This window comes from Pelophylax lessonae (assembly GCF_965119305.1).
Source record: "Pelophylax lessonae genome assembly, chromosome: 5".
Taxonomy (NCBI): domain Eukaryota; kingdom Metazoa; phylum Chordata; class Amphibia; order Anura; family Ranidae; genus Pelophylax; species Pelophylax lessonae.
Window position 1 is genome coordinate 28,910,874 of NC_138772.1, and position 27,690 is coordinate 28,938,563.

The window sequence follows — 27,690 nt, forward strand, 5'->3', positions numbered from 1 at the left end:
CCTTTCGCATTGTTAAGTGTTAATGACCTCCATTGTTCTGTGTCTGGCTATTGTGTACATTGATTGCCCCCTGGGGGCTTCTGTCTCATTGCACATAACAGTCCTTCTAATCAAGCTATCGGACCAATCCCTGCTGACTCATTTTCAAGTCCTCATTTGCATGGGTAAGGAGGACCTGAAGGAGGACAACATGTACTTTACAATTGACCAATAGGAAAGCGGTTGTTGGGGGCGGGATGTTCCAAATTCTGTATAAAAGTGTGTTGTGTACTTCCAATAAAGGTCTTCCTGTTTGAACTTGCATACAGCCTGCCTGGTGTTTGTTCTAATGGATTCCGAACGGCACATAGCTGTAGTTCGGATCCCGGAGCCTTGGATAAGCGAACCATCAGATGTTGCGATCTGCAAGCTGACTCACTAGTAGCAGAGGAGTGTCGGGAGAGCGGAAGCGAGCGAGCAAGGGGCTCGTTACAATTACAATGTAACAGAAGGTATGAGCACCCTGCCTATTAGAGATTACAATGTAACAGAAGGTATGAGCACCCTGCCTTTAAAAGTGGTTGTAAACCAGTGAAGTAACCAGCCTCAGGTAAAACACAGATGAAGCAAATCCTGTATAAGTTGTACCTGTTTATCAGAAGCTCTCTCCCCTCTACATCCGTTCCAAGACCAGATTTTACAAAGCATTTCTGAGTTTCAGAAGGGAGGGGGCGGTGATCTGATGTCACACAATGCACAACACTAAAGAGATTTTTTTTTAAATAGCAAACATGTTATACTTACCCTGCTCTGTGCAGTGGTTTTGCACAGAGAAGCCCCAATCCTCCTCTTCTCCCAGCCAAGTGCCCACCATAGTAAGCTGCTTGCTATGGGGGCACCTGTGCAGACTAGCTTCTGAGCCGCCTGTGTGTCCATAAGACACACAGAGTGCAACTCGGCCTCAGCCCCTGCTCCCTCCTCACTAGCTGTGATCGACAGCAGCTCCCTGTCTCTAAGAGAAGTGAGAGAGCCTTAGCTTTCGTGCACATTGCTGAATAGTGATGGGGCTCTGATAAGTATAGCGGGGGCTGCGGTGGGAGCTGCATACAGAAGATTTTTTATTTTCATGCATAGAAAGCATGAAGGGGGGAAAAAAAAGTCTGCCTTTACAACCACTTTAAGCAGAGAGCTAAGTGTAATCTGAGACCTGAGTGGAGGGAATGGACATACCCTCCCCCTGTACATAGTCTCATACAGAAACATGCACAGCTGAAACTGTCAACCGCCTTCTGTGCGCTGGAGGGGGGAGGAGCCGTCTCCTGGGATTGTCTGCTGTCTATAGACTGTAAGAAGTGACTCATGCAGACAGCAGCAGAATGAAAGAGAAGACAGAAATCACACATGCTGGTTTAGAGTGAGGCACATATACACTATATAAGGAAATGCTTTGTTCATTTTTCATTACAGAGGTTTAAAACCACTTTAAATATTACTATCTAAAGTAGGAGTAAAAAAAAAAAAAGACACAAAGTAGCTAAGAACAGACTTATTGTGTAGTTTCTATACAAGAGAATTCATACAGGACAGATTTTACTGAGGATCCTAATAGCAGTAAAATTAGAGATAGGGTGCTGCTAATTGGTGAGAGCAGAATGAATAAGGGACATAATGGGGGGGGGGGTTAAGACTGAGGAAAAAAAAATGCAGAGTGTTCCAGCATAAAGGCTCATGCACACTGGATGTTATAAAAACACCAGTAGCTTTGTAGTGAGTTTTTTAGCGTTTTTAGCTAAAAAAATCACCTCTCTGCTTTTTTAGTAACTCCGACTTTCCCACAATAAAATGCTTGCCAGAATTGCGTTGCATGGGTGTAAACACCCATGCAATAAAATTTAGGTGTGGGGAATTTTTTTTTGGTGCAAATGTGGACCCTTTTTTCCCCGCATCAAAATCGCATGGCATGGCTGTGAACACCCATGCCATGCGATTCTGTCAAGCTCACTGCATTTTGCAATCTGTTTCGGGGTGTCGTTCATGGAGCATTAAGCCCCCGTTCACATCGGGCAGATTTGACATGTCAAATTGCATGCCAAATCAGAGCCTATTACCGGCAACGTCTCTGTCCAAATTGGTGTAACCCTGACTTTGCAGAGCCGAACCGATTCCCAAAAGTAGTTTCTGCACTACTTTTGGCGACTTCAATTAACATCTGTGCATGAACCCGTACAGATGTCTGTCAAATTGCCCCTGAAGTCACACTGACATGCGAGTTTGAAATAGTTTGCGTTCAGCTGAATGATTTCAAACCCGCCCTCAGTGTGAACCGGTGCCGGCAATAGGCTCCAATTTGACATGACAAATTGCATGCCAAATCAGCACTTCAACAGGGGCTTCATGTTCCATGAACGATACCCCGAAACAGATTGCAAAATGCAGTGCGTTTGCCAGAAATCGCATCACAGGGGTGTTCACACCCATGCAATGCGATTAGGTGTGGAGAAAAAAAAAGGGTCCTACAACATTTGGATGCCGATGTGATGCAATTTGAGCCGTACAAAATATATGGCTCAAATAGCATTGCACAGACATCACATGTGATGTGCACAGGAATGCGGTGCGTTTTTGGTGTCAAATCACATGCGGTGTTCAGCATGCACCAGTGTGACCCCAGGCTATGTTCCATCAACAGGATACAAGAGAAATGGCCGAACACCAAATGATGGCTCACGATGAAAGGCTTTTTTTTTTTTTAATAAGGATGCAAGGTACAGCAAAATGGATGGTAGACCATGTTTCACACGACTCACAGCGTGCTTGTTCACTACCTTGATGGTGCACAAGCACGCTGTGAGTCGTGTGAAACATGTCTACCATCCATTTTGCTGTACCTTGCATCCTTGTTAAATAAAGCCTTTCATCGTGAGCCATCATTTGGCGTGTGGCCATTTCTCATGTATCCTGTTTGCAGTGGCGATCCGAGGTCCTGCACCCATAGCTGGCTGTGAAGCTCCAACTGCCTGAGCGGTGTACAGCTCTTTCCCTGTATGTTCCATCAACGACACCTCCAAACACAACCCAGGCTTAAAAAAAGGAATGGAATAAAAAACGTCAAAAAACGCCAGTTAGCAGTTTTTTGGGCATTTATCAACGTTTATTGACGTTTGAGCATATTTACAGCTGAAAAATGCCACTCAAAACCCATTCGTTTTTTTTTTTTTTTTTTACAGCCAGAAACTGCTGATAACAGCCTGTGTGTGCATGGAGACATAGGAGAACATGCTGGGGAGACATAGGAGAACATGCTGGGGAGACATAGGAGAACATGCTGGGGGGACATAGGAGAACATGCTGGGGGGACATAGGAGAACATGCCGGGGGGACATAGGAGAACATGCCGGGGAGACATAGGAGAACATGCCGGGGAGACATAGGAGAACATGCCGGGGAGACATAGGAGAACATGCCGGGGAGACATAGGAGAACATGCCGGGGAGACATAGGAGAACATGCCGGGGAGACATAGGAGAACATGCTGGGGAGACATAGGAGAACATGCTGGGGAGACATAGGAGAACATGCTGGGGAGACATAGGAGAACATGCTGGGGAGACATAGGAGAACATGCCGGGGAGACATAGGAGAACATGCTGGGGAGACATAGGAGAACACGCTGGGGGGTTTATTGGCTGCAGAAAAAAACGTCTGACGCAAAAACAGCCGCTGTAAAAACGTCCTGTGTGCATGAGGCCTAAAAGTGAACCCCAGGAGATGTCCTCAATGTGAATGAGGGAAGAAAACAGGGGATAAGGGAAGATTCTTATTGGTTCTGGGAGCGGACTATCAGAGACCACTTCCCTGAGAGGAAAGGGATTCATCAGGAAATTTCCGGAGCCCAACATACCTGGGCTGATTCGGGGGATTGTCCTCCTTCACCTCTTGTCGATTCTCCTTGCGTCTTTTCTTTGGGTTCTTTACTTTGACTTTCCGCTTGCGCTTCCTCTTCCTGTTTTTTTCAGCTTCTTCTTCGCTATCAGAAGAGGAAGACTCTGAGGATGACGATGATGAAGATGACTTAGATGACTTTGAAGTGGAATCGGATTCCTCAGATGCAGAAGTGGCCTGCTTGACTTTTTCTGGGACTATAAAATGAGAAAACACAAGTGACTGCTTTATTGATGAAGTGGAAATCTAACACTTTTTACTTTCTGTTATATAACATACCCAATAAAAAAAATCGAAATGTATTCATCAATTTAGGCAAATATGTATTCTGCTACATGTTTTTGGTAAAAAAAATAAAAACCCAATAAGTGTATATTGATTGGTTTGTGCAAAAGTTATCACGTCTACAAACTAGGGGAAAGATTTATGGATTTTATTTTTACTAGTAATGACGGTGATCAGCAATTTTTAACGAGACTGCGATAGTGCAGCGGACATATTTGACACTAAGTGACACTTTTTGGGGACCAGTGACACCAATACAATGATCAGCGCTAGACAAATGCACTGTCACTGTACTAATGGCACTGGCAGGGAAGGGGTTATCAGGGGCAATCAAAGGGTTAAGTACGCTCCTGCGGAGTGATTACTGTGTGTGGGGTGGCTTAACCAGAGGAAGACCGAGATCTGTGTTTCTGCTTAGCAGAGACACAAGATCTCCATCTCCTCTGTGACAGAATTCGTTCTGCCTCTTCTTTAAGCCATCAGCGGGTCCCAGCGAACATCGCGTCCACCAAACCCACTGAACCAATCACAGTGGGAGTGGGTCACTGGCGGCTTGAGCCCCAGACCCAGGAGCACGAGCTTACATACAGGTACGTCGGTTCGTGCAGGAGAGCCACCCTGCACCAGTATATTTGCGTGGGGCGCTCCTTAAGTGGTTAATACCCTATTCCGCCAGAGAAAAGGAGGGAGGGGGGGAGGCAGGATCTTCCTCAGGAGATTAATTCTATGAATAAATTCCAAGCAGCTACCGGCTCTCCCTTATATTTACCTTAGCGCCATCTCAATCCTGTGATGTGCACTGGAGCACCGGTTCTCCCAAATCTCTCTCCTCACTGAACAGAGGCAGCAGCGGGAGCCATTGGCTCCTGCTGCTGTCACTAACAGCCAGTGAGGAGGGAGCGTGGGGTCGGGCCGAGCTGCGCTGTGTGCGTCAATGGACTCCGAAGTAAGCAAGCAGCTTACTATGGGTGCACTTGGCAGTGGTGATGAGTCAGGAACGCCGACGGGGGACCCTAGAAGAGGAGGATCAGGGCTGCTCTGTGCAAAACCATTTTTTATTTTTATCTTTGGAGTCACTTCAAAGGAATTATAAACCTTACTACGTTGTATTTTCTTATTATTTTGTGTTTTTCGTCTGCATAGGATGTACAATGAACATGTAGTTTCATGGTGTTGTTTCTTTTGCCCTGTACATACAGCTTACATTTGTGTCAGAAGTTTCCGCTTGTGTTCAAGCATGAGGTATATGGCATGACCTCTGCAGTCATAGAACTGACACTTCCTGTGAAGAAACTACACCTCCTGCAACCCCTGGGTCTCTGTCTAACAATGATGCAGGTGGGAGCCAAACAGTAATTAGATCTGACACAGACACAAACTGGTAGAACAATTACCAGGGAGTTCCCCATACTGGAAGAGATGTGTTTTTATCACATTAGCACTCCCACATTTGTGATGCAACACACAGGAAATGGCAAGATATAGACTGGACACTATGGGGTTGATTTACTAAAACTGGAATGTGCAAAATCTGGTGCAGCTGTGCATGGTAGCCAATCAGCTTCTAACTTCAGCTTGTTCAATTAAAGCGGAGTTCCACCCTAATAACTCCGCTATAATCGCAATTTTTTTTTTTTTGTACTTACCTGGTTTAGAAGAAAATATACTTACCTTACTTCCTCTTCCTCCCCTCGGCGGCTACGGCGATTCGTCACTTCCTGGCTCTGCAATGATTCCTGGGAGCTGAACGTCATCACTCCCAGGAATCAATGCGCCTGCACCGGCCCCGACGTCAGTTCCAGTGCAGGCGCGTCATACCTTGCTAAACAGCTTCTGGGCATGCCCAGAAGCTGTGGAGGGATGACGCTGCGGCACCGGAAGTGACGGCGGGGCCGGTGCAGTGCATCGTGGGACCGAAGACGACGGAAGACGCAGAAGAGGATCACGCTGGCTTCAAGCTGCCCACACCTGAGATGGCAGCGCTGGACAATACTTTTTCAAGGTAAGTATTTCATCTAAAAAGGTAAGTGCAACCCGGGACAGATCAGAGGCTATCCATTGTGGAATGTACTAGCCTTGACTGTCCCGGGGGTATTTTTATTAAAAAAAAAGTATTCCCAGGGTGGAACTCCGCTTTAAGCTTTGATAAAAGAAACCTGGAAGCTGGTTGGTTTATATGCAGAGCTACATCAGATTTTGCACTCCACCGTAGTAAATAAACCCCTATGTAACCTTAAACAAGACGTTGTCTGTCTCTTTAGTGACTAGGGACAAACTAAGGGAATGGAGTCATAGAGAAATCAATCAGCCATGAAACTACAAACTGCAGCCACAACAAGTGAACACATCAACAAGGTTAGGCTAACCAACAGCACATTCATATCTAATTAAAACAACAAAAACATCTGAAAGTGTACAACACCTTTAACCACTTCAGCCAGGGTTGAAGTGGTTATACTGGGATGATTGATGCCTGTAGCTACAGGCACCATCCTGGTGAGTTAAAAAAAAAAAAAAATGTTACAGTTGGTGATGGGCTAATTTGCCACAGAATCCCTTTTACAAGAGGCGGAAGGAGGTCACGCCCCACCCTGCCACCTTTAGGGGCTCTCTTGCCCCACCAGAGAGTCCAGGACTGAAGCCAGTGGTTCCCCCGGCTGACTATAGAGATGACGAAGACCTGGAACGTCCCTGATCATCTCTATGGTCTGGGAAACAGTAAGCATTGAGTATTTAGTCACTTCTGGTTTTGCCAGGATGGTAACAAGCTACTACAGGCATACCCTGTTTTACATACACTCACTTTACGGACACAGCTTGACATGGTACTACTCCTGGTTTTTAACATTGCTATGAGAAATCTTGGTCAGCTTGACATGGCACCACTCCTTGTCTAACATTGGCTACTATGGCAAATCTTGGTCAGCTTGACATGGCACTGCTCCCAAACCATAAGTGACAGGGACAACAAACTTAGCGAGCACCAAGAGGGGACCCAGGACTACAACGTATCCTATTTTGTAGCCAGCTTGCCTAGGTAATCTACCATGTCATAGTCCTGGGTCCCCTCAACATGCCCACCAGGTTTGGTGTCCTTGTCACTTGGTTTGGGAGCAGTGCCATGTCAAGCTGACCAAGATTTGCTATAGAGCTATTGTATTTACATGCATTAAGTGAAAAAAGGTGTTGCTTCACTTGAAGTACATTTTCGTTTTACATACATGCTCTGGTCCCATTGTGTACATAAAGTGGGGCATGCCTGTACTGGCTGGGGAAGCATTGGTCAAATCAATCTCGGTTTGATCCGATGCTTTTAAGTGCAGAGGTGAGGAAAGACCCCAAATCTCTCAGTAAAAAGAGTACCTGTCACTGCCCTTGCTATCACAAGGGATGTTGTTCTTCTCTAGTGATAGCAAAATAGTTAATAGAAAAAAAAAAAAAAGCGTAAAGATAAAATATTAAATAAAATAAATATTTAAAAGCGCCCCTGTCCCCACCGTGCGCAAAGGCAAAGGTAGGTCCCAACACATACGTAAATAGCGATCGTACCACACATGTAAGGTATCACCGCGAACATCACGGCGAGAGAAATAAAGCTAGCAGCAGACCTCCTGTGTAAATCTAAAGTGGTAACCAGTAAAGGTTTTTAAAGTGTCACCTACGGATAATTTAATGTACCATAGTTTATCTCCAAACCACGGGCGTGTGCAATTTAATAAACCATGTTTGGTATCTATTTACTCAGTGTAACATCATCTTTTATAAGTTACCAAAAAATTGGGTTTTATATTGCATTTGCGGGCACTAAAATTCATTAAAGTGTATTTTTTTTCCCAAAAAAATCTCCATTTGAAAAACCACTGCGCAAATACCGTGTGACAAAAAATTGCAACACCCCCCATTTTATTCTCTAGTGCCTCTACTATACTATTAAATATATAATGTTTGGGGTTTCTAAGTCATTTTCTAGCAAAATAAATGCAGATTTTTACATATATGTGTCAGAATAGTTCTGAATTTAAAGTGGTTAAGGTAAAACCCTGCTAAAACATCCCTCCTTTATAAAACTCTTTGCATGCATTTATCTGTATGAATATGGAAGAAGGGTGAAATAGAAATATGTCAAAGCCTACAGGACCCCAGAGGAGAGTGCTCCCAGAAGACTAAACTACAGATGTTAACAAAACCAACGATTGTAGCCCACAAACTCGCACTTTTGGATTCTATACTGGGATTTTACGATTTGTCCAGCAAGCACTCACCGTCTTTGGTGGATTTAGAGCCCACCAGGCCACAGTCCACAATTCGCACATCTGCGTACGGTCGGCTGGCTGCATCGGTCTTCTGGCTCTCGATCTTTTCAATCACCTCAAAACCAGAAATTACAAGTCCAAACACAACATGGACACTGCAAAACACGGGGCAAATGCAAACGGTTATCTGGTGATGGCTGTTTGTGACAAAGATCTTAAAGTGTAACTTAAGGCAAAACTTATTTTTTTTTCCCCCCATTTTGGATAGATTAACGGAGTGTTATAACTCCTGTCAGATTTTATTTTTTTTGCCATCTGTGTCCCACTGGGGAGAATTCTCTTCACTTCCTGTCCCATAGCCAAAACAGGAAGTTAAAAAAAACTCCCACCAAAGTGAAAGAATCCCGGTGTGTCACCATAACTAGTGTCTCCATTGGAAGATTTCCCCTTTATTACTATTCTGGGGACAACCCAAAATTTGGGATTTTCTTTTACTTTCAATGATATTGGTAAACAGGACAAATAGAGAGGGTGAATCTCCCCAATAGGGGCACAGATAGCAATAAAAATCTCACAAGGGGTACTAATCCCCCTTCACTCTATCCCAATGTAAAAAAAAAAAAAAAAAGTTTCCCTTTTTTATACTATAAAAGTCAACTACAGTCAGAAACCATTGCATTTTGGTGATGACAATATTCTGTATATTCCTTTTTTTTACATGCTTCACATGTCCTTGTTTATATTTTTGTTAGCATTTACATGCTATTCAAGCAGAAAAAGTGACAGTAACAGGGGTTGGTATAAGCCAAATACCACTGCCTGGGGTGCTGGCAAACAATCAGCTTTTATTTTAAGAGCAAAGAAAAAAAAAGTAATGGATTTTTGACTTAACGTAAAATCCATTTCTCTGATGTTCACTGACGGACACAGCTCCTGATCTCCTTAACCATTGGGTTATACTGCCCCCAATTAGGACACTAGGCAGAAAAAAGGTCTGGCTACACCTATGGGCAGTCCCAGGGGGTATACTCCCTCTCTCTCTCTGTTATAGGTACTCAGTTATGTTACAAGCAGTGTCAGAAGAATTACAACTCCACAGAGGGTTGGGTGCTGTGTCCATCAATGAACATCAGAGAAATGGATTTTACGGTAAGTCAAAAATCTCATTTTCTGTTTTGTTCATTGACGGACACAGCTCCTGATCTTCTTAACCATTGGGACGTCCCAAAGTAGTGTTAAAGATGAGGGGTGGGATCAGCGAAAAAGAAATTCCCAAGGCTATAGCCAACCGGGTAAACAGGAGCTAAACCAAGACGACTGGAGCCCACCTGAAAAAAAACAATACACCCTCAAAGAGGACCAGGTCCTCTAAACAGCAGCCTGCAAAACCTTGCGGCCAAAAGAAGCATCTGCAGAGGCCAACAAATGCACTTTATAGAACTTTGTGAAAGTGTGCACCGATAAATAGGTGGCCGCCTTGCAAACCTGTGTCACTGACTCCTGATGACGGAAGGCCCAGGAGCCAGTGAGTACCCCGAGTAGAGTGCGCCTTGACAGGGAAAGGAGGAACCTGACCCCTGATAGAATAGGCCTGAATCACCGTCTGCCTGATCCATCTGCAAATGGTTGCAGAGGAAGCACACAACCCTTTCCAAGGCCCATCTGTGAGCACAAATAGTGAATCTGACTTCCTAAAAGACTCCGTAGCTGCCAGGTACACCCTAATCGCCCCGGATCCTGAGCAGAATTTATGCCGAGGACATCTCCCCACCCGGACAAGCTGGCATCCGTGGTGACCAATGTCCAATACAAGGGGAGGAAGGATTTGTCCAGCCTAAGTGCCAGAGAACAAAACCACCATATCAGGGACACTACTTTTCGTTCCACGGCTCAGCCGGGTCTGATTGTCCAGAGACTGCAGATTATTTTCCCAGCTGCCCAGAATCTTCCTTTGCAGGGAGAATCTTCCTTTCAATGGACCTCATATGGAACTGTGCAAACAGAACCGCCTTGAAGCTAGAAACCATCAGGCCCAGCACCCGCATGCAAGTCCGGAAGGATGACCATCTGCTGGACAGCAGGAGATGAATTGCAGCCTGCAGTTTCTGGAGTTTGTCCAGAAGAAGGAGCACTCTGGCTAAGGCTGAGTCCAGAGTCAGATCCAGATAGTCTAGCTTTGTGTACGGAACTAGAGCAGACTTCTGCAAATTTCAGAATCCAGCCGAACTCCCTCAGAGTTCATTTGGTGATCTCCAGGTTTTCCACCAAAGCGGTAGGAGACTCAGCTTGCAGAAGGAGGTCGTCCAAGTAGCCCAGTACCGCGATCCCCTGCTGGTCTAACAATGCTAGCACCGGGGCCAACACTTTTGTGGAGACCCGAGAAGCAGAGGCGAGACCAAAGGGTAACGCCACAAACTGATAATGCTCCTCTCCCACAGCAAGGCGGAGGAAGCGCTGGTGACCGGCACATATTGGAATGTGAAGGTAAGCGCCCTTGATGCCGATAGGGGCAAGAAAACCCCCCTGATGCAGGGATGCCACCACCATGCGAATGGACTCCATTCTGAACTTCTGCAAATGTACAAAGCAGTTCAGCGCCTTGAGATCCAGAATTGGAAGCACCTTACTTTCCTTCCTGGCTTTTTTTTCTGCCTAGTGTCCTACATCTGTAGGGGGCAGTATAACCCAATGATTAAGATGATCAGGAGCTGTGTCCATCAATGAATGCAAGAGAAAGAAGATTTACTTAACTGCTTAACCCTTTCCCACCGCCAGGAGTTGCTGGAGGCGTAACATTGGATTCCGGTTCATGTGATCACAGCGATTGGTTGTCAAAGTGATCACGTGATTAGGGGCACCAAATGAGTGCACTGCTGCACAACGCCATGAATGAAGTGTGCGTTTTGTGCACCTCAAATAAAGTTTGTACAAAAAAAAAAAAATGCAAACAAGTGGAACTTCCCCCTTTTGGGTGAAGGTCCGCTTTAAACGTAAGTAACCTTTTTTTGTACTCTGCTTCTGATCAACTTTTAGTTTCCTAACACAGATAATACAAGTTAATAATTCATAGAGACTTAAGAAGAACGTACCCATCGAGATGCGGTGCCGCTTTTGTTGTTCTTCATAATGTAATAGAATGAAAAGAAAAATAAAGAATTACACAGGGCATTAAAAAAAAATCTAACAGATACACACTTGTCAATGTATCAATGTGACAGCCGAAGAAATCTAAAATTACTTTTCAGTAAACCATTTTTATAGTAAGCTTTAGATTCTGAAAAATGGTTTACTGCAAAATGGTTTGCCTCCAAGTGTCTTTGTTTTGAGACGCTATCAAGTGTCAGTACGTCATTGTTCAAGGACCTTGATCCACCAGGTGTCAATGGGACTCACAAATGTAAATATGTCACAGGTCTGGTGTCATTGTTTTGGGACCCAAGAGTCACTGTGCCATTGTTTTGGGACCCCAGAGTCACATTGCCATTATTTTGGGACCCCAGAGTCATGGTGACACTGTTTGGAACTATAGAGACAATGCATCATTGTTCTTTGACCCCACCAAATGTCAGTGTGTCATTGCTCAAGGACTCCAATCCTCCAGGTGCAGGTGTCAATGGGACTCGCAAGCATAAATGTGTCATGGGTCTAGGACTCCAGGAGCCTGTGTGTCACTGTTTTGGGATTTTAGAGTCACTATGTTATGGTTTGGAGACCCCAGTGTCAGTGTGTCATTTTGGGGCCCCAAAGACTCTGGGGTCCCAACCTAATGATCCACTGACTCTGGGGTCCCAACCTAATGACCCACTGACTCTGGGGTCCCAACATAATGACCCACTGACTCTGGGGTCCCAACATAATGACCCACTGACTCTGTGGTCCCAACATAATGACCCACTGACTCTGGGGTCATTGCTTTGGGACCCCAGAGTCAGTGTGTCATTGCTTTGGGACCCCAGAGTCAGTGTTTCATTGCTTTGGGACCCTCAAGTGCCTGCCTATCATTGTTCTGAGAAACCCAAGTGACTGTTATTGCTCTGGTAACTCAATTCTTAGCATACTAAACTTTTTTGGAACCCGTCAATGTGTGATTATTCTACCATCCCAAATCAGAAAAATCATTGTTCTGGGACCCTCAAGTGTAAGTGTGTCATTGATTTTTGACCAAATATATCAGTGTGTCATTGTTCTGGGACCTTGAATGATCAGTGTGACATTATTCCGAGACCCTAAATCGGAGCATGCCTATGTTTTTATTTAAGAAGTTTAACTCCAGGAATTCAGCCACTTTGTATAATGTGCATGCATACTAGAAGTTAGGTCCTACAAGTAACTACAATGGAGGGGGGCAAGTGGGACTTTAACGGTGCTAAATGATGGAGAAAAATCTGAATTCTCAAAAATTGTACATTTTATTACACATAGAAAGTGAGGACAAGACAATACATCAATATAAAATGATAAAATCAAGAAAATGCATTCGAAAATATCAACTCGCGTATGAGTTAATATTTTCGAGTGCATTTTCTTGATTTTATCATTTTATATTGATGTATTGTCTTGTCCTCACTTTCTATGTGTAATAAAATGTACAATTTTTGAGAATTCAGATTTTTCTCCATCATTTAGCACCGTTAAAGTCCCACTTGCCCCCCTCCATTGTAGTTACTTCAAATAAAGGGATGTGGTGCTTCTTACTTCATCTCTAGCAATATCTCTTCAAAATTTAGGTCCTACAAGGTGCATGCTACTGTCGACTTGACTTGTAAAGTGGAACTTTTAGTCAAAAAATTAAGTCCTGCTAGATCACTTCAGGCTGATCCCTTTTTTGAAAGTATAGATAAATGAAACATTAAAAAGAAATGCCTATAATGTTTAAAATTCACTCAAACACTCCTCTGCTCTGCATATGCTCAGTTGCTCTCTATTTTTAAGGAACTGACGGATTTGTAGAGGCCGATCTGCTGACAGCCTTAATGTAAATTTAAAAAGAAAAAAATCAGCGCAAAAATGCTCTGTGTATCTTACCCTAAGAAAATATATATATCACCCATATATATGTTTTGGCTACAAAAAGTGAGCAGTGCTAAATATTTATTAAATCTTCATAGTTGGAATGAGTTATATAGTTATATAGTGGAGTTCATAGTTGGAATCTTCATAGTTGAAAAATATTATCCAAAGTGTTTGGCGCACACCTTCTGTTGAAGATTTGTAACTACAAATATTGATGTGCAAAAAAAGTGCAAATATTTTTGCAACTTTTTTGCACTTTACTGGACTTTTCTTGGGATTTTTTTAATGACCACTAATTTTTATACTTCTATTTATGAATTTTATGTGTATTAATTGCACTGAGTTTGTCACGGATATGAATTGTTGATAATTTATATAGTATGTTTGCATATATTTGCACAAACACTTTGGATAATATTTTTGCACACTGCAGATGTTATAAAGATTTAATAATTATTAATTTAGCACTACGCACTTTTTGTAGCCAAAATATATTGAGTGAGATATATATATATATATATATATATATATATATATATATATATATATATATATATACACACACACCATCTTAGGGTAAGATACACAGAGTATTTTTGCACTGATTTTTTTCTTCTTATCCTCTACCTTGTTGCTGCATTCACTTGCAGTCAATTAGCAGCAATTATACCCCTAAGCAGTTTAACAATAGACATAGCCATAGATTTTTTTTTTTTTTGGGCGCCAGATCAAAAACATTTCTTACATTTAATGTGGAATTAAAATGATTGTAAAGTCTTTTTTTTTTTTCTATAAAAATAACAAACATGTTAAACTTACCTGCTCTTTGTAGTGGTTTTTCAGAGAGCAGCCCTGATCCTCTTCTTCTCGGGTCACTCTTCAGTGCTCCTGGCCCCTTCCTCCTGTTGAGTGCCCCCAAAGCAAGCAGCTTGCTATGGGGGCACCTGAGCTGAGCCCCTGCTCCCTGTGTCCATTCAGACACGGTGCCGCGGTTCAGCCTCGCCGCCTTTCTCCTCACTGGCTAACTGAATTTGAGTGACAGCAGCGGGAGCTATTGGCGCTCAATTTAGAACATTTGTATGCTCTGTTTTTTCTGGAGTTTTGGTTGATATTCTGTCTCTATCATTTTTAAATACACGTATTATAAAAATTATAGACCCTTCATTTCTTGGAAAGTGGGCAAACTTACAAAATCTGCAGAGTCAAATAATTATTTTCACTACAGTAAATAAAAGTCCAGAAGGTGGCATGTACCTAGTTGGACTTAACACATGATCTCTGTAGCCCAGCATGGGTATATGTTTGGAGTGGAGCTTATTATCCCCTGCCTAGTGGAGGCGTGTATTGAGGAGGCTGTTAACTTGAATGCTGCTGAGGACCATTTCTCTACACATCCATTTAATTTTTGGCTCTGGTAAGGAGATATTTTGAGCACTGCGGTGCTGTCCACCTACACTGATGCTGGTGATGGGATTTCATCCTCCTGCTGTGAAAACGGACCATTAGATCTTTATTTCATCTTAGTGCTGCATATGAACTTTATGTATTTTTATATTTTGCTATCAACAACATTTTATGCTGGCTGCTACTTTGTTGCGTTTTATTGTTATCACTTTTAGCGTGGATATTTTCCATTTTTTTGTGTATTTAACCCATAATATGCCAGCACATTTTTCTAAGTGGCTTACTTCCTGGAGTTCAGCTTTAGCAAAATGTCAGTCTGATGTTCTGGGATCCTAGCTGTCAGAAAGAAGATGCGCAGATTTATGAAAAACTCACATGAAAAACTGAGAGCCGTTTGTGTGCTTCCCACGGTTTGCCATGGACAAGAGGAATGCGCGGTCATGCTTGAGAATAAAATTTTCATCTATGAGGAGAAGAAGAAAAAGAGAGAAGGAAAAACAAGAAATAAAAATAAAACGTTAAGAAGTTTGCGAAGGAAGTTTGAGTGATAAATACACAAAGAAGCTTTGAAGACTTGAACCCAGCTATCGTGTGTGTGTGTGTGTTCAGGAGAGCTGGCAGCGAGGGAAGCACTGACTGAACATTTTACTGACATCAGTAGCAGTTATTTCCCTCATCGTAAATAAAATCTTCCCTGCCACACAAGAGGTTAGGCAAACACCCAAAAACAAAGCAGACGCATAGACAGAGGCACGTTACACGTGGAATACGAGAGAAAGAGGTGCTGTCGTACAGCAGATCGTTTGTGCGGTTATATTGTCCCGCAGACTGATCAATACAATTCGGAAAAGCTCACACTTTGTAACTGCGCTGTGTTTCTTATTTAGCGACAGACCTGTGAAGGTACCCAAAGACTTCAGAAGAACGTCTGAGAGCATGATCAGTTGTCAAATTGTGTACGGTGTACAAATGATTACAACAGACTTTACAGCTGAATTCCAGGAATTCAAAACTTTGTAAAAAGTGCAGACATACTATGAGTGAAGTCCAACAAGGTGCACGTCATCTCCTGGACTTATCTCTAATATTAATATCTGACAGGTTTATTAAGCTCCCGAAAGGATACATTAGGGGTTGCGGGAGGAGAGCAGCACACACAGCAGCTCTGCCCACCTCTCCCCTCTTTGATGCCCATTCACATAAGCCTTTATATTTTCTGAACTAGTTCATATAATACAAAGCCAATATATCGAGGGCCGATATGCACTTTTCCCGATATATCGGAATGGGCCCCCCGGAGGTTACCGATATTGCCGATATTTCTGGAAAGTGCTTGTACCGGAGTGATATCTGCAGCTAGAGGCATCACCCCGGTACCGGCGTCCATAGCCAACGGTCGGCTGTCTGGTAATGACAACCAATGCCGCTGAGACGTTCCCCTCCCGCCGCCTTCCGCGACTCGCCCGGGTCTCCCGTCCCATCGGGAGATCCAGGCAACCAGCCTGCATGATCACCGAAGACCTGAACAAAGCCGCATTCGGCTTGGATCGGGTCTCCATGCAAAAACCCGGAAGTGATGTCATGAGTGACATCACTTCCGGGTACAGTCTGGCGCCAGATTTAAAAAAATTACAGCATTCCAAACAGCCAAACTTGGTGTTTTGAATGCTTTTAAGTGCAGAGGAGGGGTTTGGGGTTTAAATGTAAAAAATTATCGGCCCATATCGGCCGATATGCATTGGCCAAAACATCGGTATCGGCAATGAAAAACCGATATTGGTCGATCATTAGTACAAAGGCTTCTGTGACTGTGCAGGAGTAGGGGAGGGGCTGGCATATCAGCTTCACCGAATCGACACTTGAAGGAGTTTAGACCAGAGCGTGTTGGAGATCTAAAAGCCATGTTCCACAATAAACCTGTCAGATGTAAAAAAAACAGAGATAAGTCCAGGAGGTGGCATGCACCATGTTTGACTTAAATCAAAGTATGCCTGCACTTTTTACAAAGTTGCTGAAATCCTGGAGTTCAGCTTTAATCCCTAAAGTCATCTAAATACATTCCAGGTGCATCAAATCAAAATAAGATATATTTTTTTTAAAGCAGCCACAGAGTAGAAAAGCCTGCCCCCATCCTACAATGAAGGGCCCCTGTTCTTTATAGGGAAGCAGTGTTCTCTCCCTGACAACTCGGGAACAGCTGACAATGCTGATTGGGATTTCAGTGCAACAGAAGCAAGGTTCTCAGGGCATTAAGGAATTTACAGAATGCATGTATTTTATAGACAGAAGAATAGAGGGAAGTGTTCTGTAGTACAAGAACTTAGAAACTCCACTACTATACATGTGTTTCTCTAATTTTAAAGATAAATTCCAGGAATTCAGAAACTTTGTAAAAAGTGAAGGCACACTATGAGTTAAGTCCAAGGAGTTGCATGACATCTCCTGGGCTCATCTCTATTATTTATATCTGACAGGTTTATTGCTCTGCTGGGAATTACACTCGGAGATACCTGTGGCTGTGATAGAGGAGAAAAGCACACAGAGCAGCTATGCCTGCCTCACCCCTCTGATGCCCATTCAGAGAAGCCTTTGTATTTTCTGAATGTGTTCACATAATACAAATGCTTCCTTTAATTGGCAGGAGGAGGGTAAAGGAGAGAGGAGGGGGGAGAGGAGAGGAGGGGGGAGAGGAGAGGAGGGGGGAGAGGAGGGGGGAGAGGAGAGGAGGGGGGAGAGGAGAGGAGGGGGGAGAGGAGAGGAGGGGGGAGAGGAGAGGAGGGGGAGAGGAGAGGAGGGGGGAGAGGAGAGGAGAGGAGGGGGGAGAGGAGAGGAGGGGGAGAGGAGAGGGGAAAGGAAGGGGGAGAGGAGAGGGGAGAGGAAGGGGGAGAGGAGAGGGGAGAGGAAGGGGGAGAGGAGAGGGGAGAGGAAGGGGGAGAGGAGAGGGGAGAGGAAGGGGGAGAGGAGAGGGGAGAGGAAGGGGGAGAGGAGAGGGGAGAGGAAGGGGGAGAGGAGAGGAGAGAAGAGGAAAGGAGAGGAGACAAGGAATTCTAGGCTGCCTTGCCAGTTTGGCGCACCAATTTGGGATCAACATGATTTCCAAGTGTAAGTACGTAAAGCAGAGTGAGAAATGTGGATGATATGGTCAGAATGGCATTCCTCATGGAAAATCAGTATGGTAAATGAGTAAGTTCCTTGCAACATTTTTCTAAATGATCACGCGATAATAGAATCAACCATGAATGACAAACATTCATCATCTGTCTATGGGTACCTTAGAAGTCTGTACACCTGTAAGATTCACACACCAGGGGGGGTAAAAAAAAAAAAAAAAAAGAAAAGAATATGGCATTGCTATCAGAAATCTGCATTTGTTTTATCAGCACAGGTAAGAAAACAAGAAAGGAAATTTGGACCATTTTCTCAAACTCCAAACTGTCTTCTTGTTTTTCAGTTAGTAAACACAAGCCCCCTGTATCTCTGGGTTAGCGGGAAGAGCGTAGGGGCACACGTTATTCATTGGATGTCATTGCCATTCTGTGCCTGCATCAAGAAACAAGTAAACAACACTATGCTTATAATAGCTTGGACACCCATCTACTAGTGATATTAAAGTATATCTAGAGCCAATGCATTTTTTAGTTTGGGGTGGTGGGTGGAAGGGTTAGAACTCCTGTCAGGTTTTTATTGCGGTCTGGGTATATGCACCCTATTTGTCCTGGCAACCATTGGACACTGGGAATGGGAAAATCCCAAATCTCGAATTGTCAACAGAACAAAAGACGGTGTGAATCTCCCAATTGATTGACCTGTTCTGGTGACAACTGTCTAAGAGCCCATTCCCACTTGTGTGTTGTGGCAATGCACCGGCTCTATGTGCAGTGCCATCTTATGTGAATGGAACCCCCAATATAAGGAACAGTAGAGCCCAACGCACTGAAGGACATTCGCCGTGCATTGTAGTGCACCGTTTTGTTTTCCCCATTGTGGTGCATTGGCAGCCCATTATTGAATGGGCTGCCAATGCACCACAATGGGGTGAATTCCTGCATTTCAGCTCTAAGCTCTCCATTGCAGTGTGTTAATGCACATGAGTTGTGACATACTATAGGGTAGCCCATTATTGAATGGGCTACCCTATAGTATGTCACAACTCATGTGCATTAACACACTGCAATGGAGAGCTTAGAGCTGAAATGCAGGAATTCAGCAACTCTAAAAAAAGTAAAGGCATCTTATGAGTTAAGTCCTGCCAGCTCCTGGTCTTGTCTCTACTATTAATATATGGCAGGTTAATTGTGCTCCAACACTAAAGCTTCCAGAGCTCAATGCTGGACTCAACCACTTCAAGTGTAGAGTCGTGCCCCTATTATGCCCACCCCCCTCCTTCTGCCAAATCTCAGAAGCCCTTGAGCTCATTCACAAAAATACAAAGGCTTCTGTGAATGGGCAGCAAAGGGAAGTGGCGGGCATAGATGCTCTGTGTGCCCCTCACTCTACTCTCACAGACACAAGTGTGAAGTGTGCACCCTGGCAGAGCCATAAACCTGTTGGACATGAAGATAAGCCCAAGATGTGTCAGGCAGCTATTAGGACTTAAAATTGATTGTAAAGTCTTGTTTTTTTTTTTTTTAAAACAACAAACATGCAATACTTACCTTCTCTGTGCAGTTGGTTCTGCACAGAGCAGCCCGGATCTCCTCCTCTTCTCGGGTCCCTCATTCCTGCTCCTGGCCCCTCCCTCCTATCGAGTGCCCCCCACAGCAAGCAGCTTGCTATGGGGGCACCCGAGCCGAGCTGCAGCTTTGTGTGTCCATTCAGACACAGAGCTGCCATTCGAGCTACACCCTCTCTCTACTAATTGGCTCACTGACTTTGATTGACAGCCGCGGAAGCCAAGGGCGCTGTATCTCAGCCAGGAGGGAGAGTCCCAGGACATCGCTGGACAAAGAGGGGGCACAGGAAAGTATTAGGGGGTGCTGGGGAGGCTGCTACACACAGAAGGATTTTTATCTTAATGCACAGAATGCATTAAGATAAAAAAGCCTTCCGGACTTTACAACTCCTTGAACTCATGGTGTGCCTTTTACAAAGTAGCTGAATTTGTGGAATTCAGCTTTAGGCTTGGTTCACACTGATGCGACTAAAGGATCTGACTTGTGAGACCCCAAGTCGGATGACATGTGAAATTGAATGTTTCCTATGAGAGCGGTCTTAACTGATACTACATAAGTTTGTCCGACTTAAAAAAAAAAGGTTCCTGCACTACTTTGGTCCGACTTCAATGCCACAGAGTGTAAACAGTCGAATTAATGTCATATCAAAGTCAGGTTCCAAAGTTGTACTGAAAGTCACCCAACTTTGGAGTGGGGCTAGCGTGAAGCGAGCCTTAAAGTGTTAGTTCACCTTCTCAGGAAAAAAAGGGAACACACAACCTATGCTCTCCCCACTGCACTTACTTCCGTGGGCAATTTGAAAACCGCGCTGTTCTCTCCATTCCCTAGCAAAGCTGGGATTGGATGACCAATCAGAACTGTTCTGATCTGACCTGGCATCCCTGGGGAAAGAAGAACGGCGCAGTTTGCAAATCCCAGGACCACTGCATGGATGCCTAAACTGCATCACCCACAGAGGTAAGTGCAGCGGGGAACGGGGGGTGGGGAGGATGTTGGATGTTATATCACCACCTCATTTTTTTCAGAAAAGGTGAACACTTTTAAGCCTGGTACACACACATACACAGTTTTTTATTGTTCAACTCAGTGGGATGAACGAAAAAAAAACTGGAGAGCTTGAGAGGAGCTGCTGTACTAACTATGCAATGTTAGTACAGCAATCTGCTCCGTTGATCTATTGTGTTCCGACAGGGGGACGGTCCCCTCCCCCGGACACACCGGTCAGAGCTCTAAGCCTTTGGCTGATTGGATGACAATCAGCAGATTTTTTTCAGTCATGCCCCTTTGAAAGAAGGGGCCTGAACAGACCCGGCTGCCCTGCACACGGGCCAAATGTTGACCGGTTTCTATTGAACTGGCCAATGCCACCCTATATTCGGCCCGCATGTACTAGGCTTAAGATTAAAAAGATCTTATGCATTAAGATAAAAAGCCTTCTGTGTGCAGAAGCCCCCTCGCCCCTCCTAATACTTACCTGAGCCCCATCTAGATCTAGCGATGTTGCAGGAGTGTCTCAGTTGCCCTGGACTCCCCTTCTCATTGGCTGAGACAGCAGCGCGGCGTGATTGGCTCCCGCTGTTGTCAAAGTCAGCCAGCCAATCAGGAGAGGGAGGGGGTCGCCGCCCCGTGCCTGAATGGAAACAAGGAGCTGTGACTCGGTTAGGGTGCCCCCATAGCAAGCTGCTTGCTGTGGGGGCACTCAAAAGGAGGGAGGGGCCAGAAGCAACGAAAAGGGACCCGAGAAGATTAGGATCTGGGCCACTCTGTGCAAATCCGACTGCACAGAGCAGGGAAGTATAACATGTTTGTTATTAAAAAAAAAAACGAGACTTTACAATCACTTTAAGAGGGTCTTTAGAGGGGATTTCCCTAACTTTAGAGAGATCCCCCCTCAATTCCTATTGGGTCTACAGGACAGGAAGAGAAGGATAATTATGACAATGGGACTATGATGACAGAAAATCTGATAAGGGATTTTAAGCACCCCCTACTTTATCAATATGCAAAAATGGAGAAAGAAAAAGGGTTTTGGCTTTAGATATACTTTAAACAGCACAAATGCCATGAACGGGTATCCCAAAAATCAGCAACAGATGCTGTGTTCTAGATCCAACACAGAGACTTCCATATGATTTAGATGGCTTGTACAAACTCTCTTGCAGCATTGACTGTTACTTGTTATTACAGAAGGACTTATCTCTGTAACCCTGGAATATCACACAGAGTTACTCTTGAGATGGAATCCTATTTAGAAAGAAGGCAGTCCACAGAAAAGCAGGATTTCAGTTTCAGGTGGAGTATGCTGAGCAGGAGCATCTACTGGCTCTTGGTAGGTTCCAGCCCCCTTTAGGATTGTTCTCCACCTTCCTGCAACATTTTTCAAAATTTCAAATTAAAGGCTGAATTCAAAGAATTTGGCTCCTGTGTAAAAAGTGACAATGAGGTGCCTGCCAACTCCTGGGCTTATCTTTATTCTTTATATCTGACAAGTTTATTGTGCTCTATCAGACTCAGCCCATTCAAGTTTAGAGTTGGTGCAGCTACTATGCCCACCCTTCCCCCTCCTCCTGCCCAATCACAGAAGCCTTCGTATTGTGTGAACTCATTCACACAATACAAAGGCTTCTGTGAATGGGCAGCAGAGGGGGGTGCCTCACTCTTCTCTCACAGACTCGAGTGTGGAGTGTATCCTTAAGTGGAGCCACAAATCATTCTGATATAAATAATAGAGATAAGCCCATGATGTGGCAGGCAGCATTTACAACTTAACACATGGTGTGCCTGCACTTTTTACAAAGTTAATGAATTTCTGGAATTTATCATTAAAAAATCAAAAACAGCAAGGAGACTGGGACCCCTTTGTAATGGTTGCAGCAGGTGGGCAGAGCTGGGAACACATCACAGAGATTACACAGCATCCCGTATAAGCCTAGCTACAATTGCACAGTCTTCACAGAAGCTGCCAATCAAAGAATGGAAAGGGTTAAAGGAAGAGATCCTGACTAGGAGTCTGAAACCCTCTGAGCTATTCTGCCATGAAGCTATCAATGCCAACAGCCAATCACAGGTGGCAGAGAAATTCCCTGCCCCACAGGGCAGCTGCTGGGTGGTGAATGCCTCAGCTGCCTATGACTCGCCGTTGGCTTTGACAGCTTCCTGATGGGATAGTTGGGCTCAGAATCATGCCCAGGCCCGCCTGAGCTCATCCTAGCCCTGGATCCCATTTTTGAAATCTAAGCTGAACATGTGCATCAGTAAGTCAGCCTGTAGCTGACTGTAGCTCTGGGAAGTGTGCAATACAGGGTGACCATGATGACACCCTGTGATAGAAAGCCCACCCATCTGCAGCATCACTGGGTAAAACCGGATAAAAGAACTACGAGGAAGGGGAAAAAAAAAAAATATATATATATTGTTTTGAAAAGAAATCCATCATATAACGTAATTTATCCATATAGATCCACTTTAAATTGAGCAGAATCTATCACAAAATGCTAAATCAGTTTTTGTCTGGACAGACACTTAAAGGGAGAAGTGCATATTAAGACAAAGTGCGCTTACTCTTTTGGACCCTTCTCGTGACCGAACATAACCCACCCTCCCCATCCACAGATGCCTGCCCACCTTGACCAACAGCCATGGCCTCCAGTGTTTGTTTACATTCAGCTCTGCAGGTCTTTAGGGTTCTTTCACATGGCGCACCGTCCAACAAGGTCCGTTCTGCTCAGGGAGGGATTGATCTGCCGATCCCCGCTGAGCAGACAGAGGACAGCTCCGTCTCCGCTCTGTGTGCAGAGACGAAGCTGTCAGATTCCCCACTGTCCTCTATGGGGACAGGTGGTCCCCGTTCTCATCCGATCCGATCCGCCAGATGGATGGAAAAGAGGGTTTCCATGCGTACGGATTTCACGGACAGGATCGGAATCGGAGAGCAGTGGGTGTCAGCAGAGATGTCTCCGCTGACATTCGCTGCCCCATAGGGATGCATGGAGCATCCGATCCGTTCCACCTGAAAAACTGACAGGTGGATCGGATCGCCCGTGTGAAAGGACCCTTACTGTCCTGGCCATGCTTGCACATTAAAGTTCCATAGGAAGTTTTTGAGGTCGTCTCCCTTCCTCAAGATACAGCTTTATTGAATTTTATGGGACTGTAATGAGCAGATTGAGCCAGAACAGCGAAACCTAGAGGTTAGAAAAAAAAAAAAAAGCAGCAATCAGATCAGGATAAAGTTGCATCTGTGCGAGGAAGGGGGGTGTATTTTGTTAGGTTAGGGCAAAAGATAAAGGATAAATGCACTTTCACTTTAAAAAAAAAGAAAAGCCAACGTTGCCAGAGGGCAAGTACAAGCCAACAGAACACAATCATCCAAACTCCGAAGACTAATTTTGGAAAAGGTGGAGGTTAACACAGTCCCTAATAAACTGTGTTCAGGAAAACTAAGTGGAATTCTTTTTTTGTTGCATAGCGGTGTGCGTCAGTTTTCCCAGGAATATAAAATGTTCAAGAAATGACATTATATGGCAAACTAGAATGGAAAGAAAGTCTAAGGAGCATCCAGCTGTGTACACTTACCTATTTGAGTACACTGTTTAGAGAAAACAAAAAAGAAAGCCTTCAGTGGGTACAGACCTTGCTAAAATGGCCACAGCAGTGTAGAAGCACAGAAGTCTGACTACCCCCTCGCTAGCACACGCAGGCCTAGTTACCCCCGGGGTCATTAGTTACCTAATGGCATGCATAGCTACAGACTCATATTAATTCTTTCCTCCCTTGGTCAGGAGTACAGCTTGTGTTTCTCTGGCCACAGAAGCGGGGACTTTTCTGCCGATACAACAGGTTATCAGAATTAAAAATAAAAAAAGTTTGCAAAAAAGTGTGCCATAAATCTCCAAACATTTTTGCTGCCATAACCCCAGTATTTAATGTCAAAGTACCGATGTAAATACACGGTGGGCGGTCTATAAGTGGTTAAGACTTAAGCTGTAAAGAGCGGGTGCAGACTGGCACAATGCCCTCTCATACTCCTGTAGCAGATGGTGCAAGTCTGAAAAGGAAGGTTGCACACCATTGGTATCATCCACAGAACCATAGTTCTGCCATGGCGTGTCTTCAATATTGTTTCTTGTGGTTGATACCAGTGGTGTGCAATCCTCCTTTTAACACAACAGATAGATGGGTGTACTGGCGCTCCCAAGATGAATGACAAATAGGTACTTTGGAGTCTCACTTCTTGAAAAATAGTCACAATAAAAAATGTCAAATTTATTAAAACAATGTAAAAACACTGTAGTCAGCAGAAGAGATCTGATGAAGGGCATAGCCCGAAACATGTCATCCTCCTTTTGTGGCTACTAAGTTCTCCCACTGTTAGGCAGCCCGCACTTCAGTGTGGAGCGTCCGGTCCAGCGAGACTGCCTCCCACACATCGGGTATGAGGCTCGGCTTGAAGCGCTGCACTGGTTCCTGTGACTCGATTGACAGCAGCCGATGACGTCATCCTCCTGCGCCCCCTCAGCCGCCGGGAGCTAGGAGTCGAAGCCGCTGTGCTGTGGGACAGCTTGCGGCAGGTCTGGGACACGGGGGTCGAGCTTCTTCCCCCCCTTCCATCGCCCCCAGTGGTCACCACCTTCACGGCTTCAGTGCTGCTGCTGTCCCCTCAATACCGGGAGAGGCGTCTTCACCCAATCCCTGGGACCATCTCAAAGGTATTGCCCTTTAGCTGGACGCCTTCTGCTGACTACAGTGTTTTTACATTGTTTTAATAAATTTGACATTTTTTATTGTGACTATTTTTCAAGAAGTGAGACTCCAAAGTACCTATTTGTCATTCATCTTGGGAGCGCCAGTACACCCATCTATCTGATGTGTTATATGTCTCTCAGTCAAGACCTGGGCATGGGTCGGCTGCAACCCTGATATGACTAATGCCTCGTTTCCACTGAGCGGATCGGTTCGTGTCGGTTCGGTACGGTACGCTAATTTGAGTGTTTCCATTATGAAAGTGGCCCATACAACCGAACCAAACTGCACCATTCCTGGTCCTGCTTCAGATGTATGGTACGGTACGGTTAGGGCGGAGCTACTGGCGTCACACGATAGAGTCCACTGATTGGCGGACAGGAAACCATCAATGCTCATGTCATTTGAAAACAAACACCTCATTTGGTGTAAACCCCGCATGGTCCCTGGTGGCCTGACTTGCAGTGGAAACGCTCACCTGAATAGACCGGACCATTCTAACCCTTCCAAACTGTACCGACCCGAACCGTTCCGCTCAGTGGAAACGAGGCAAAACTGGCCTTTTTGGCATTAACCCGTCCATCCCACATAACTTAGACACAATTTTTGGGATCCTTGAACATCTGTTCTTCAGCGCCAGGAATTGCTTGTTTGTGTTTGCAATCCTCCTTTTAAGACTGGTATTGAATTGTATTATTTTCATAATAATCATAAAACGATGTCCAAAGCGCCACCCCCCTTACATCTGATGTCAAGAGCCCCGCAATCATCAGATGTTAAGACTCTCCCACCCTCCCTTACCCCTTGTGCTGCTGCCAGGAAGGTGGGAGCGGAGTTGGGAAGCAGAAAGTGCAAAGTCTTGAGGAGAACCACAGGAGGGCTGAAGTCAGCTGCTGGAATCAGGGGAGGCACAGTCAAGGGAGGCTGCGGTGACAAGATCTGTAGGAGGAGTTCTGTCCTCCTCCCTTACAGTCGACTGCTGAGATGGGGTGGGACGAGTCTCTCTGCGTCAGCACGGAGAAGTACAGGATCTGGTGGAGGTGTTCTGTCCTTTTTGCTGTCTACTGCTGAGACAAGGTAGATAACGAGGCACATGAAATGGCCTGGCGGGCCAGATTCGGCCCGTGTGCTTTGAGTTTCACACGTGCACCAGGACACTGAGCGCCCTGAGCCCACCCAGTTGTGTGACAACAGCAAATGATTTTCGCTATTGTCACACTAATTCTCCTCCCCGCCAATCAGGAAGCAGGTCCTGAGATCGTTTCCGATTGGCTGAAAGCCTCTTGTATTTTTTTGTATTGCAACTGTACTGTCTCCCTTTTATATTGTAATGTGCTGTGTATACTGTTGTCGCTATATAAATCCTGTATTATAATAATATTAAAAGGAGGCAGATGTGGAAGTTTGCAAACTTTGATACAACACACCTTGCCGTATTGTACAGAAATCACCCCGTCTGTGGCCATTAATACAGCTAGGGGGTAACCAAGCTACTCAGAATAGCAGTAATTCCCTCACCCTCACTGTCTGCAGCTGCAATGGCAACAATTTCCTATTCCCACTGACTAGTTATTTCTTTTTTTCAGAGTAACAAACCAAAAACATTGTTGACAAAAGTACAAAAGAAGATGGAGAAAATGGCCGATAAACTCAGAATTGTTATTTCCTTCCAAAACTGTAAACCTTTTTTTTTATTTATTTTTTTACAGACAATCCAACATGATGAAGGACAGAATCCCTTTAACTGGGGAGGGTGCGGGGGGGAGGGTAAAAAAAAAAATAGTGAATTGTGTTACTGAGCTTATGTTTCTTACCTTCTCATATTGCAAAAGACCACAATCTCTATAAACAAAAGAATATGTTGACAGTTTTAGGCAGGAAGATAGAGGAGTTTTCATGAAAAAGTTGCCTAGCCTCCATGCTGAAAATTGACACTGATAAACCAGAACAGTTAGAGGTCCCTTCTCTAAAACTAGGCAGCTAGGACATGACAAAAAAAAATAAAAAAACAACAAAAATAAAGAAAATAAACTTATAGGCCCGGTACATGCACTTGGCTTTCATGCAACATTAGAGTCATGCAAGAAACTCGTCTAACGCTGGCGGGCTTACACACTTCTAGGCTTTTCTGTGCAACATAAAAGGGGGATAAAAGACGAGAACACAAGAGAGGGCTTACCTTTAAAGTAACCGCCATAGATCGACTCTCCGCCTTTCCCGTTACCTAACGTGTAACAGCAGAAATTGAGTAGCTGAATGTGATATTATATACAAGGCAAACATTTTAGATTTTACAAAATCAGTCATTTCATTTCATATGGCAGGTCCAGTGGCTGACCCATTCACTTACATGAAAGACTGACAGGTGTCAAGCTGGAGAGTTAAAGCTCCAATACTCA

The 27,690-nt window shown here is 44.5% G+C and overlaps 1 protein-coding gene across 4 annotated transcripts in view; it reads right to left on the reverse strand.

The window, feature by feature from the left end:
• Positions 1 to 27,690, reverse strand: part of NKTR (natural killer cell triggering receptor) — a 98,689-nt gene that overhangs the window by 34,397 nt on the left and 36,602 nt on the right. For 2 of the 4 annotated variants that reach the window (XM_082258555.1, XM_082258553.1), the window contains exons 5-9: positions 27,471 to 27,515; positions 15,252 to 15,339; positions 11,549 to 11,578; positions 8,469 to 8,614; positions 3,881 to 4,118 (exon numbers count right to left, since the gene is read on the reverse strand). In XM_082258555.1, coding sequence (XP_082114681.1) covers positions 3,881 to 4,118; positions 8,469 to 8,614; positions 11,549 to 11,578; positions 15,252 to 15,339; positions 27,471 to 27,515 — 547 coding nt within the window. Of the gene's footprint in view, positions 1 to 3,880; positions 4,119 to 8,468; positions 8,615 to 11,548; positions 11,579 to 15,251; positions 15,340 to 27,105; positions 27,134 to 27,470; positions 27,516 to 27,690 lie in introns of all 4 variants that reach the window. The other 2 variants (XM_082258556.1, XM_082258554.1) reach the window with 2 other exon arrangements.